This window comes from Plasmodium malariae, assembly GCF_900090045.1.
Source record: "Plasmodium malariae genome assembly, chromosome: 13".
NCBI lineage: Eukaryota > Apicomplexa > Aconoidasida > Haemosporida > Plasmodiidae > Plasmodium > Plasmodium malariae.
Window position 1 is genome coordinate 1,224,481 of NC_041787.1, and position 13,242 is coordinate 1,237,722.

General features: G+C 27.8%; 3 protein-coding genes across 3 annotated transcripts; 1 reads left to right on the forward strand and 2 right to left on the reverse strand.

The window, feature by feature from the left end:
• Positions 1 to 692: 692 nt before the first annotated feature.
• PmUG01_13033100 (conserved Plasmodium protein, unknown function) lies at positions 693 to 4,157 on the reverse strand (the record flags this gene model as incomplete). Its single annotated transcript, XM_029007314.1, has 1 exon — positions 693 to 4,157. The coding sequence occupies one exon, from the start codon at positions 4,155 to 4,157 to the stop codon at positions 693 to 695; it is 3,465 nt and encodes a 1,154-aa protein (XP_028863716.1).
• A 1,232-nt stretch (positions 4,158 to 5,389) lies between these two features.
• Positions 5,390 to 5,656, forward strand: PmUG01_13033200 (ubiquinol-cytochrome c reductase hinge protein, putative; the record flags this gene model as incomplete). The annotated part of the gene is made up of 1 exon (XM_029007315.1): positions 5,390 to 5,656. One exon carries the CDS (start codon positions 5,390 to 5,392, stop codon positions 5,654 to 5,656), a length of 267 nt encoding a protein of 88 aa, XP_028863717.1.
• A 497-nt stretch (positions 5,657 to 6,153) lies between these two features.
• On the reverse strand, positions 6,154 to 12,525 carry PmUG01_13033300 (conserved Plasmodium protein, unknown function; the record flags this gene model as incomplete). The annotated part of the gene is made up of 2 exons (XM_029007316.1): positions 6,154 to 11,843; positions 12,060 to 12,525. The coding sequence occupies 2 exons, from the start codon at positions 12,523 to 12,525 to the stop codon at positions 6,154 to 6,156; spliced, it is 6,156 nt and encodes a 2,051-aa protein (XP_028863718.1).
• Positions 12,526 to 13,242: the final 717 nt, after the last annotated feature.

The window sequence follows — 13,242 nt, forward strand, 5'->3', positions numbered from 1 at the left end:
ACATATATATATTATACATATAACATAAAATGATTAAAAAGTATGGAAAATTCAATCATATGGATATAGTGGGCTTTTTTTTTTTTTTTTTTTTTTTTTTTTTCTTTTATTTTATTCCAACATTATTAGCAAATATAAACTTTACGAATTAAAAAAAAAAAAAAAAAGAAATTATATAAATAACATTCCATAAAACAATGAAGAATAAAAAAATATATTTTCTGATTGTAATATGAGAAAATTAGCTGGACTGTTTTAAAAATATAGTAATATATGGAATGAACAGATACTATACTTTCAAATGAACACATATACATGTATATATATATATATATATATATATATATATATAAATTCGATTACGTATTTGAAGAAAAAGTAAACACATATTACGCTAAATGCTTTTATATATTAAAGGCAAATCTGTGGTACTCCCTCCCCTTATTATATTTTTTCCTTCAAAACTTGAGCACTCTAGTGAAATGCCTGTGTAAGCATCCAAAAAAGTAATTACACCGATAAAATGAAATTGTTACACTGAACTAGCGAAATGTGGAATAAATAGAATTACATAACAGATGGATAAATAGTTACGTATATACATATACATTTACGCTTATATATATATATATATATATATATGCACATATATGTAAGTACATATGTGTAGGGGCTTCTAACTATATTTGGTGTCAACTTTTTTTGGATCTTTCTTGAAAAAACTTGGTATAATTTGCGCCCTTCTTAAAAGTGTAGTATTCTAATTCAACATTTTCGTTGTTTTCCTTTTTTTTCTCGATGACAAAATTTGATTCATTGGTGAAGTTAAAAATTTTTTGTGTACGTGGAGTATCACAATCGATCTTATCACAATTGCTATTATCACCATCACTGCTACCACTGCTGATCTTATCATCATTATCATTTGGGGTATTTACAGTGTTGCTATTTTTTTCATTTATATTTGTCCCATCACGATATGATGATAACTGTTCCCTGCTTTTACGTGGATCGCTAGCTGACTGTTGGTCATCATTTAGAAATTCTTCTTTTGTGTAACTAGACCCTTTTTTTAGACTGACCGAAAAATTTAAGGATGAATTATGATTTATATCAAATGAAATATTAGAATTTAGAGAAACAAAATCCAGGACGCATTGTGCTTGGTGTACTGTATAAATTTTTTTTATTAATGACTGTACATTATTTGTAGGTGTTTTAATTAATGTCCTTATAACATCTCTAATTATATGTTCATAATTTACTTTTAACTTTGAATTTTGAAATATTGATTTAACTATAAAAGAAAATTTAATTTGATCATATATTTCTTTTTGTGATTTTTTAATAAATTCTTCAAAATCTAATATTTGGTGGTTATCTTTATCATTTACACTCTTTTTCATTTTCTGTTTTCTTAAATAATTATCATACAACCTTTTACCTTGTGCACGAAATAATGTTATCGGTATATTTAAAGTAGTAATTTCCATTAATTTTTTATATGCTTCCATTCTTCTTTGGTCGACACATTTACCTTGAATGTCCTTCATAGCTCTTCCTTCAATATCTTCATACAACTCATCAATAGTCTTATTATATTTCTTTAAAACATAATCATTTATATCTTCATTTCCTTTTTTTCTTATTTTAATATCTAATATTTCTACTTCTAACACACATTTTATTAAATCACTTTTCCCCAATATGTAATCATTTAAACTGTCGTCTGTATTTTTTTCAGTCTCGTACTCACTTGGGTCGCATATGTTTTGAAGGATTTTCGTCGTTTCACCACTTCTATTGTAATATAATTTATCGTCAAGAGAATTAATATCTTCATTTAGTAGTTCCTCCACATACTTGTCGAAGTTTTCAAGAAAATGTAGTTTCTCGTCTCTTTTGTAAGGCTCACTAGGATCGTTTGGTTTGTCCAATCGACTTGGATCGCTTGACTCACCTGACTCGTTTGGTTCGCTCCTCCCATTCGGTTCGCCCTTTTCGTCACTTTCCTCTTCATCAAATAAAACGCTGTTATCATTTAAAATATATTCAATGTCTTCTTCCTTATTTGCAATATAATACTCTGCTTCCTTTATCTCCTTTGTCTCCTTTGCTTCCACTGATTCTTCTGATGCTCTACTTCTACTGGTCTGCTTACTATTCCTTTCTGATTCGACGCGTTCCTCCCGACCATCCTGTTCACCATTTTCGTTCCCTTTCTTGAGCGACTGTTCTAATGTATTGCTGTCAAAAAATTTATTTTCATTGGTCTTTAAAATATTTTCCAATTTTTGAAGTGTTCTATTATTTTTTAATTTTTTAATTTCTGTATAAATAATTTCTCTAAATTTACTTATACTTTCTTTATTAATTTCCTTGAGATTTATAACTTGTTGATCTTTATTCTTATCAAGTGTTAAATTATTTTTTTGAAAATAATCCTTAAATAAACTTATGGGTAAATAGACAGTTATATTTTTTTTTTGATTCTTGTTCATACCGATTAAGGATTCATTAAAACCAAGAGGATTATAATTTTCTTTTATCAATATAGTTGCATTATTCATTTGAATAATATCATTGGGTAACAAATATCCTTGTTTAAAATAATTTGAAAAATCTGCATTTTTCAAATATTCGTCGTAGTAGTATCTTCTACTCTCATTATCCTTATCATTTGTCTCATTAAATAAATTTTCTTCATTTGCATTATGAACATTTGTTAAAGTGTTCTCTTCATAATTATTTGAATTGTTAATAAAGTTCTCTTCGTCCTTATCTATATCTATTAAATCGTTAATTTTGTTATTCTCTATGATATTCAATTCTTCATTTATCCTGTATTTTTTTTCTACTGCATATTTTTTATCATCAATAGGACATTTATTTTGAGTTGCTCCTTGCACCATTTTTCTGTGAGTATTTCTCCTATCCGTGTTAACTTTACAATACTCATCATAATAGATATCATTAAAGCTGTAAACCCATCCTCGTAAAATGTTTATATATACATCATTATTCCATTCTACTTTATGACTGTGGTCTGAATTTATAGCAACTTCATTTTCATTTTGAACAATTTTTAAGAATTCTTTAAAAGCGTTTCCTTTCTCGTATGGAGGTATTTTAACAGTTAGGTCTAAATTGAGGTACGACTTCAGAAATTTAATAGTAGGAAATTTGTCAATAGAAAAATTTAGTACTATATCATTAAACTTACTTATGTTCATATGGTCAATTTTATTTAATAATCGGGGTGCTCCTATTAAATGTAATTTCTTTATACCTTTGTAAACTTTTATAATATCTTCATTGACGTATTTTAAAAAAATTTTAAAGTAATCATTTTGATCTACATAATTAATTAAACTGTTCACTGGTATATCCTTCAAATAGGAATACTCATATTTGTTTTCTTTTAATTTTTTTTCTTTATATTTTTTTACACACATATCATAGTAGTCCTCTCTCAGTTTGCCCTTTATGTGTATTTTTAACACAATATCACTACTTTCGTTATTTTCGTCAATGTATTCAATTTTTAATAGCTTCTTTTTAACATTTTCTATTAAAGTTATTTGTTTTTTTTCCTTTTCTTTGTCCAACTGGTCTACTTGGTCCACTTCCTTCTCCTTAGGTGCTTCACTGTTACCGTCGTTGCTACTTTCGCCCCTTCTTGAAGTATGTTTAATTTTCACTTCAATTTTTTTTTTTTCTTTTTTGTAGGGAAGGGGATAGTAGTAGGTGTTTCTTTTTTTGTCCTTATTTTTTATGTATGTAAAAAAAAAAAAAAAAAAAAAAAAAAAAAAATTCTGCCTTAGCAAATGGTTACGAGGTAGTAACAAAATTTCTCTCTCACCAATGCATGATGTATTTTTATAAAGCCATTTCATGTTTTTTTTTTTTTTTTTGCATTTCCATCCAACATTTAAAGGAAAACTAATATTAGTATACCTAGAACATTTCCTTTTAACTTTATTACTTTTTTTTTTCACAGTCCAATGGTGTCCTTTCAAGTTAGCAATTAGTTTACTACTTGAAATTTCATTGTTCTTGGGAAGTGCACTATAGTTATATATTGCTTTAATATAATGAAGAATAAAACATATGAAAAGGAAAAACTGGCAATAAATTAATTTGCGCCCTATACCCATATTAACGCGTTAGGTGTGCGCGTGGGTTTATAATTATGTATATGTTAATATATATATATGCTACTAAATCTTAATTGGTTTATTGGCTTATAAGTTCCTCTGTCGTTTGCTCCATGTACGCCTCATTTTCATGAGATAAATGTAAACATGCGCATATAAACATACCTATATACACATTTTTATAAACTTACATTTGCGTACACACACACATATATATATATATATATACAAACATGGAAATGTATGCAATACAGTATGTAAATATATGTATATAAATACATGTAAAGTTATATATATATATATATATATATATATATATATATATATGTAAATATAAGCATGTATGCATATTTATACATTCGCTTATTCGCTTGCTACTAAGCATTCTTCAGAATATTTTCAAAAGTTTAATTTTGAAACCGAAAAAAAAAAAAAAAAAAAAAAAAAAAAAGAAATCTGAGTTTTACATTGTGCCTTGAAGGATAACTTAGTTGTACTAGTACGATTCATTTTATTTTAATTCGTTTTAATTTATTTTTGTAAGTATAAGCTTACATATCATCGCTTTTTTACAAAATATTTGAATGTGTTTTGTTTTATACAAACAATTTTGCACGTTTTTGCAAAAAACTGTTAATGTGCTATTTTGCCATAAATATGTTAGTATGCTATTTTACCATAAACATGTTAGTATGCTATTTTACCATAAACTTGTTAATAAGCTTTTTTTGCCGCAAAACCGTTAATTACTGCTTTTTTGTTTTATGTATGCATATATACATCCATAAATACATAAGACGTCCAAACGTAGGTACATGCGTAATGCTCATATACGAATGCTATACCTTTTTTGTATTCTTATGCACATTTGTTTCTCATTGGTGTACAGCTACAATATAACGAAATCATTTTATTGCATTGACGGATATTACGAATAATTCACATAATAATTTTTTGTATGAGAAACTGGGTTTAATTTTTTCCAAAAAAAAAAAAAAAAATTACATAGTTAACATAATTATTACTTTGCACATTATATATATATATATATATATATATGTAAATAGAAAAACAAATAAATAGATAAATACATAAATACGACCATTATTAGATCCATTTTTATGAGTTATAGATAACTGTAGGAAGGCTAGGGGAAAGAGAATATTTGCTTTAATATGAAAAAGATTTGAAGCGCACATAAATATATACATAAAACACATATATAAAAAGCAATGTCGTACCCATACAATGCTGAATTTTTTGTACGTTATCCCAAATTCAAGGAGAGGGATGAGAAAGAAAGAACTGTTGACCCACGAATTGAGTTAGAAAAAAAATGTGCAGTGAAATGTGTTCGACCAGTGAATGAATATCAAAATTGTGTGAGTAGAGTAAAAGCTAGAACTGATAACAAAGGGAATTGCTTAGGGCAGTATGAAGAATTGTATATATGTATTGATCATTGCGTCGCTAAGGATCTGTTTAATTATCTTGTTTAGCATTATATACACGCACATATATATATGTACGACAAATTTTTATGTTCATATATTACCTTTGAATAGTTTTATTTAGTACATTTTCCTTTTACACACCCAAACAAGAAACTCTCATTATTTTTTTTTTTTTCTTTTTTAAAATGAACTCAAAAATTTACATAACTTGTACAAAATTGGTATCTACAACATACGTGTCCACCTAAATGCATGCTCACATATATGTGTGTAAAGGCTAGTGGAAAAAGTCAAAAAAAAAAAAAAAAAAAAATGCACATATAATTAACATACACACATATATACACGTCGAAAAAACATGCACGCCGAAAACGAAGTGTATGTTGAAAAAAAATTTATACTTCAAAAAAAAAATTAATTAAAAAAATAGCTATAAATCAGGGGCTAAAAAATTCAGGTGGGAATGTAAACAAACGAATAAAAATTCATCGCATATAAAAAAAAAAAAAAGTCGATTACTTTCAAAAGAACAAAAGCACAGATCACAAAATTGGAGACGTTTTGATAAACGAAACGGTTGTGTCAATTGGACTGATGCTGCAGTACATCCTGGCGGGGTTGCTATAAAATGGGTCGTTAAAACTATAGTCTACATAATCCATAATGCATTCCTGAATATTCTGCTCTTTATTATTTGAATGCAATAAAAGGGATAACTTGTCTTTGTTGAGCATATTATTTTGATCACTAGTCTGGGAAGTTAGAGATTCATTTTTTTTAATTTTTACTGATACGCCAAAATTTTGATAAGAGGGGCTATTATTTGTCATGGGTATTTTGGTATTCTTTGTCTTTATAGTTTTAGGTAAATTTCTTGAAGATATAGTTCTATTTATTTTTTGAAATTTTGAGTTACTGTTATTTAATTTTTTATCGAATATATTATTTTTATTATTTTCATTTAAACACATATTTTTTATAAAATTATAAAAATATTTTTCATATTTTGGCTTAATAAGAATTTCTTTTTCTTCTGATTCCAGTATTGTATTTATTATTTTAAAAATTCTTTTTTCATTTAAATTGCTATTAAAAATTTGAAACAGCCACATGCCTTTATTAAATAATTCTTCACATTTCTCAAACAAATGAAATAGCTTTTTATTAAAAATTATTTTGTATCTCTTTTTGTATGTCCTTCGAATTTCCCTCGAAAAATTCGTATCACTATAAGGAGGCATATTTCTTTTCTTTTTTTCAGGGCAAATACAATAATTCTTAAAATAGTTTTCTTCTTTGTTAATATTAAAACCATTTTTATAATTTAAATTTTGCTCCTTGTAGTTTGTATCTACATTATTATCACTGCTATTCTTTTCTGAGTCGTTTGCGTTATCCCGTATTTTTTGTACTTGTTCCTCCGTTTTAATGTAGTTACCAATTATATTATTATTTCCGTTAATATTTCCATTATTATATCCATCATTTCTTCCGTCTGTCTCCCTTTCCACGTTAACCTTAACGGTGCAAAAACCACCTCCCTCATTATTTACTTTTTTTTGTATCACCGTGGATTCTTCTTCGTTTTCATTAGGTGCACCCGATATTCTGTCTTCCTTGGTACATTTCGAACCAGACGAATCTTTATATGTCATGATGTTCATTCGTAGAAAGGTTGCGCGATGATAATCATGCTGATCATGATGATGAAAGTTTTTGTCCCTATTTGTTAACTGCTCCTCAGCTTTACTTTTGTCTATTAGCGATTTCAAAAATAGATTTTCTTTTTTTTTTTTCCTTTCTTTTTTTTTTTTCTTATGAATATTTTTTATAATATTAAACATTTTTGAGAGTACATTTTGCATTTTCTTTAAGTAAATAAGTTTTGAGCTCATAACAGAATTAATATAAGAAATAAAAAATACTTTAAATGCACATTCCAACAAATCTAAAATACTTAAATTTAATAAATTGTCTAAGTTTAATTCACCGACAAAAAAAGTATTAAATGGACACTTAATTTTTTTGATATAATCATAATTCTTTTTTACATAGTCAAACATATTTTTTAAATAATCTTCATTCGTATAATATTTATTTTTTATTTCTTTATATTTATCTTTTATATAATTTATATCTATATTAACAAAATAACTATATTTTATACATTTATAACAATATTTTAACACATTTTGTGAAGTATATATTTTTCCAATATTCATTCTGTACCATTTAATAAAATCATTAAAATTATAATTTTTTTTTTTATTATTATATTTTAATATTTCATGAATTAATGTAATCATATCGTCTTGATCATTAACTTCTTTCGTACTTCCATTATTTTTAGTTATAAATAATTCCATATTGTTTAAAGGATATGGGAAAAAATTCGATATAATCAATTTTTTTTTTTTTTTTTTTTTTCCCACACTTACATCATTCCTTACCTTTTCAATTGGGAAAGGCATACCACCACAATTGTTCGCGTCTTCTTTACACTTTTTAATGTGCTCTATACTGCTTACTTTACTAATGTTTTTGTCTCTATTACTTACGTTTTGACCTCTATGAAGTATGGGATTGCTCAGGGATACAATGCCACCACCAGTACCTCCTTTAGTAATATTTCCACTATTTACAATGTTACTGATTACACTGTTGCTAGTAGAGTCCTTTTCCACCTTGGCATACTGACCACTACTCTTGGGTATACATTCTTCACTGCCTTTAATATAGGCTAACTCAAAATTGGGGCTACTCTCCGTTTTATTACCTATACTTTTTTTATTACTTGCAGTTGTAGCATCATTCAGATCGAAGGAAGGAAAGACGGTCTCTTTAGATATATTTTTTTTAGCAATAGTTGATGATGTATTACTCTTATTTTGTGTAACAACTGCTGTAGAAGCATCATTATTCTCATTCATATTTGGATCATCATCAAAGTTAAGATTATAATTCAACAAAGAGTTATCACTATCATTACAAAAAAAACTTAATGTTTTCTTTTGTTTTAAATGATTTTTTATTTCGTTAATTTTAAATTGTTGTGTTGATATATTTAATGCTTTAATATACTGAGAGAGGATTGAACATGAATAAGAATAAATATTTCGAGGACCATATGATAAAAATAAATAATCATTAAAAATGTATTCATTATTTTCATATTTATTTCTTATGTTGTCAAAGAACTGATTCCAAATATAATAAAAAGTTTTTATATTACTTGAATGACTAATTAAATAGAAAAATAAAATGGATATTTTTTCTTCTTGATGGCACAGGAAATATTTTTCCTTAATTGTTAAAAAATCTTTTATAATTTGCTGTACATTTTCTTCCTCCTTTTCTTTCTCTTTATCTTCTACTTTATCTTTTTCTTCCTTTTCTTCTTTTTTCTCTTTAAAATTTTTCTTTTTAAAGTTCAAGTAATCTTTCCCATCTATTTCACCTTTTCTGCCTTTTCCATTTTTTCGCTTTTTTTGTTTTTGTTTTCTAAAGATGGAATCTCTTTTTTTTATAAAATTATCGTTTTTTCCTAAAAACAGATACACATGTGCATTATCCATTTTGAACAATCTGTCATAATCCCCCTTGGACTTGTCGTACATGTTATCATCATCTCTGTTTCCGTTGCTGTAGATGTTACTACTGTTTAGGCGACACCCATTGTTTAGGCGACTCCCATTGTTTAGGTGACTCCCATTGTTTAGGCGACTCCCATTGTTTAGGTGACTCCCACTGTTTAGGTGACTCCCATTGTTTAGGCGACTCCCATTGTTTAGGTGACTCCCATTGTTTAGGCGACTCCCATTGTTTAGGTGACTCCCATTGTTTAAGGGAACTCCACTGTTTATACAACTACCATCATTGTTAACTACGGTACTGCTAGTATTTACCGTATCACACGCCCCTTTGAGTGTAATTCTGGAACTATTATTATGCGCTAGTATTTCATTTGTGTAAAAGGACTCATAATTTTCTCTTTTTACAAAAGAACTACTGAAAGCACTCACGTTATAATTTGAGGAAATAAGTTTATTCATACCCATAGCACAAGCACTACAAATGGTACTATTCCCATAATACCCTCTTCTAACATTTCTGTTCTCCCAATTATATATCCTTTTTTTGTTCGTGCTAAACATGTTATTTAAAATTTTGTCGATGTAATATCTAGTTGATTCTTCTTCAATGTTGAAGCCGCTGAAGGCGGCTAGGTCCCTATCTCTCAACCACTCCTTATTTTTCAAGGGTAAACATTGAATAAAATAATTTTGCATGGATAGAATACCGTTACTATACGACTTGGTGTTTTCGCTTCTTTTTTTCTTTAGATCCAGTAATTCATTATAATACAACCGCAAGATATTCTTTAGCAAATAACTGTTCTTCCCTTTATACTTGTCATTGTTGATAAACCTTATTTTCCACATGTTGATTATTTTGTTTTTTCTGTTCCTCTTACTGCAGCATTTACCTCCATTTTTATCACTACTTCTGCCGGTAGTCTTACCCCCATTACTGCTACTACCAATAATTTTATGCTGCATGTTATTTATGAAATTTAGGATATAAATGGATAGGTAAAGATTACTGTCCTGCTTGGGCATATTTTTATGGCATCTTAAATTGTTATATAACCTATTGATTTCTTCAAAAGTTGTTTTTTTTTTCATTACTCCTTTTTCATTATTTAATACATAATTATATGTAGATGAACATGAATAAAATAACATGGACGTGTCAGAAAAATGATGTGGGTCTTCATCATTATCATCGATATCATCCGTTCCATAATCTGATAATACACTTGTTAGTTTTATTTTTTTAAAATTACTTATTACATAATTTGGTTTACTGAAAAGGGGATTTTTAATATTATAAAGGTATATGCGTATGGCTATGTTCTCTTTATTTCTTTTTAAAATGGCGTCCAGATAATTATAATTACCCTCATCACTGTGGATATCTGTAATTCTATCCATACATCCATCAACAATGCTGTCCATACATCCATCAACAATGCTGTCCATACGTCCATCGGCAATGCTGTCCATACGTCCATCGGCAATGCTGTCCATACGTCCATCGGCAATGCTGTCCATACGTCCATCGGCAATGCTGTCCATACGTCCATCGGTAATGTTGTCCATACGTCCATCGGTAATGTTGTCAATACATCCACCAGTAATTTCAGCATTACGACTATCCATTCTGTAATCATTATGATCATCCACATTTTCAGTTTTGACAATGCCACTGCCCTTACACGCGTGCCCATTCAACGGTTTGCTCAAATAGCAGAGGAAAACCCTTCTTCCATAGTACCTCTTCTTTTTAATGTGATTATAAATATTGTTTAAATATATGTGTGCATAATTATTTTTGTTATAGCTATTCAGTTCATATTTATTTTTAAAGAGATACACTTTACTTTTATACCCCTTTTTTTGTCTTCCATTTTGTCTATATATTCTTTTTAATAAATTGTATTTCTTATTTTTTAAATCTATAGGTCTAGATATACTAAAATTTTGCGGTTTATCAATTAAATAAATATTTTTTATATGTACATTTATATTATATATATTTTTTCCTTTTAGATTTGATAAGTAAATAAATAAGCTAAACAGTGCCACTAATTGGTCAAATGTAAAACTTTTAAAATAATTATAAAATTTAAAAGAATGATAATTTGCTTCAAATCCTGTGCCTTTATATACAGAAACGTAATTTTCCCCTTTTGCACTTCTGCATACGTTATGTGAATTCCTAAAAATATCTCTACAGCTTTTGCTTGCGCTTTTACTTTCGATTTTTATTGTAGTTTTACTTTCACTCTTACTTGTAGTTTTACTTTCATTTTCGCTTATAATTTTACTTTCATTTTCGCTTATAGTTTTACTTGTTATTTTATTCTCATCCTTACCCCTTTCCTCGTAGTGCTCCTTGGTATCCTCAAGAGGATACCACCTTTTATGAATGGTTACATGTGGATTCACACACTTATAGTACGTATAGTCACTAGTATAGAAATGCCCTTGATATATATGACTGTTCTTATCTATTACGACAAATGTAGGTAAGGATATACCTAATTCACTAAGACTTAGTTTTAAACTATTCAGTATTAAATTACTTATTGAAAAATTATCCATACTGATACTTTTTTCATCATCTGTGTTGCTCTTGTCTACGATCTCTAGCTCGACATATTCGTTGACTGGCGGACAGGTAAAAAAAAAAAAAAATAAAAATAAAAAAAAAATAAAATAAAATAAAGACGTAAAAAATTGGCATCAAAACGAGATAAAAATAGGGGAAAAATAAGACAAAAGTTTGGACAAAATGAGGCAAAAATTCTAGGTTAACCACAGACACAAGTAACACAAAACTTCCGAATAAGGTGGGGAAGCATGGAGGGTAAAATAAAATGTACCAAAAAAAAATCTCTGTATGGGAAAAGTCCGAGCTGGGAATAAAGTAATCTCAGAGCAATTTAAATTTCCATGCAAACAATAAAAGGAGTTTACAATTGTAATATTTTTATTATAAATATTATAGGAACTATTATTGTTAATAGGTATAATATGCTGACATTTATTATGAGGATAATAAATATAATTTAATTTTATAACATACTCTTTTTTTATAATTTTTTTCAAAAAGTTACATGTGTCCTCAACTGCTATAATTAATGATAGTGGAGCTAAAGGATTTGTTCTATTCTCATCATTTATAAAAGCATATTTATCTTCATACTTCCTTTTGGTTTCTATAATATTTAATTTTTTTAAACTCACTAAAATATCTTTTGTAAAAACTTCAAAATCGCTTAGTCTTGTGAAATCTGTGTAATCGTCCTTATAAATTGTCTCAATCTTGTTTCTTTCGATATAATTCATTATTACTTTTGTATACCTTATTTTGTTATCCTACGTTTCAGCTGCATACATATGCACGTGTACCTTCGCATAGGTAGATGCTTATATCACATATGTAAGTATGTACGTATATAAATATGTGCACATAAGTATGTACCTATAAATATGTGCATATATTTTTTATGCGTTCATTTAAGGTTGAAAAATTAATACGAAGTTTTAATACACGACTTGGTGTAGTTTCATTTTATTTATATTTTTCATAAAATGTTTTGTATTTTATACTATGAGAACAGAAAAAAGAAGAGCAAAAGAAGAGCAAAAGAAGAGTAAAAGAAGAGCAAAAGAAGAGCAAAAGAAGAACAAAAGAAGAACAAAAGAAGAACAAAAGAAGAAGTGGAAAAAAAAAGAAAAATATAATTTACCATATACTGATACAACGAACAGATAACTTAAAGGCATACAATAAAACAATGTCATTCATGTATAAAACACGAATGGTATGTACTATTCGCAATCACCACAGCTCACATTTCATTAATCATCACAATGAATACGCCAATATTTAAAAGTAAAACAATTAACTCCTCAGTTGCTGACTAAGGCCATGTTTATTTAACATATTCGTTCGTTTGTTTTTTTTTTTTTTTGTTCTTTTTTGCTTCCTTTTTTTTTTTTTTTTTTTTCTTTTTTTCTCTTTTCATGCTCTTGTTTGTTCGCTTTAACAGTGATATATTA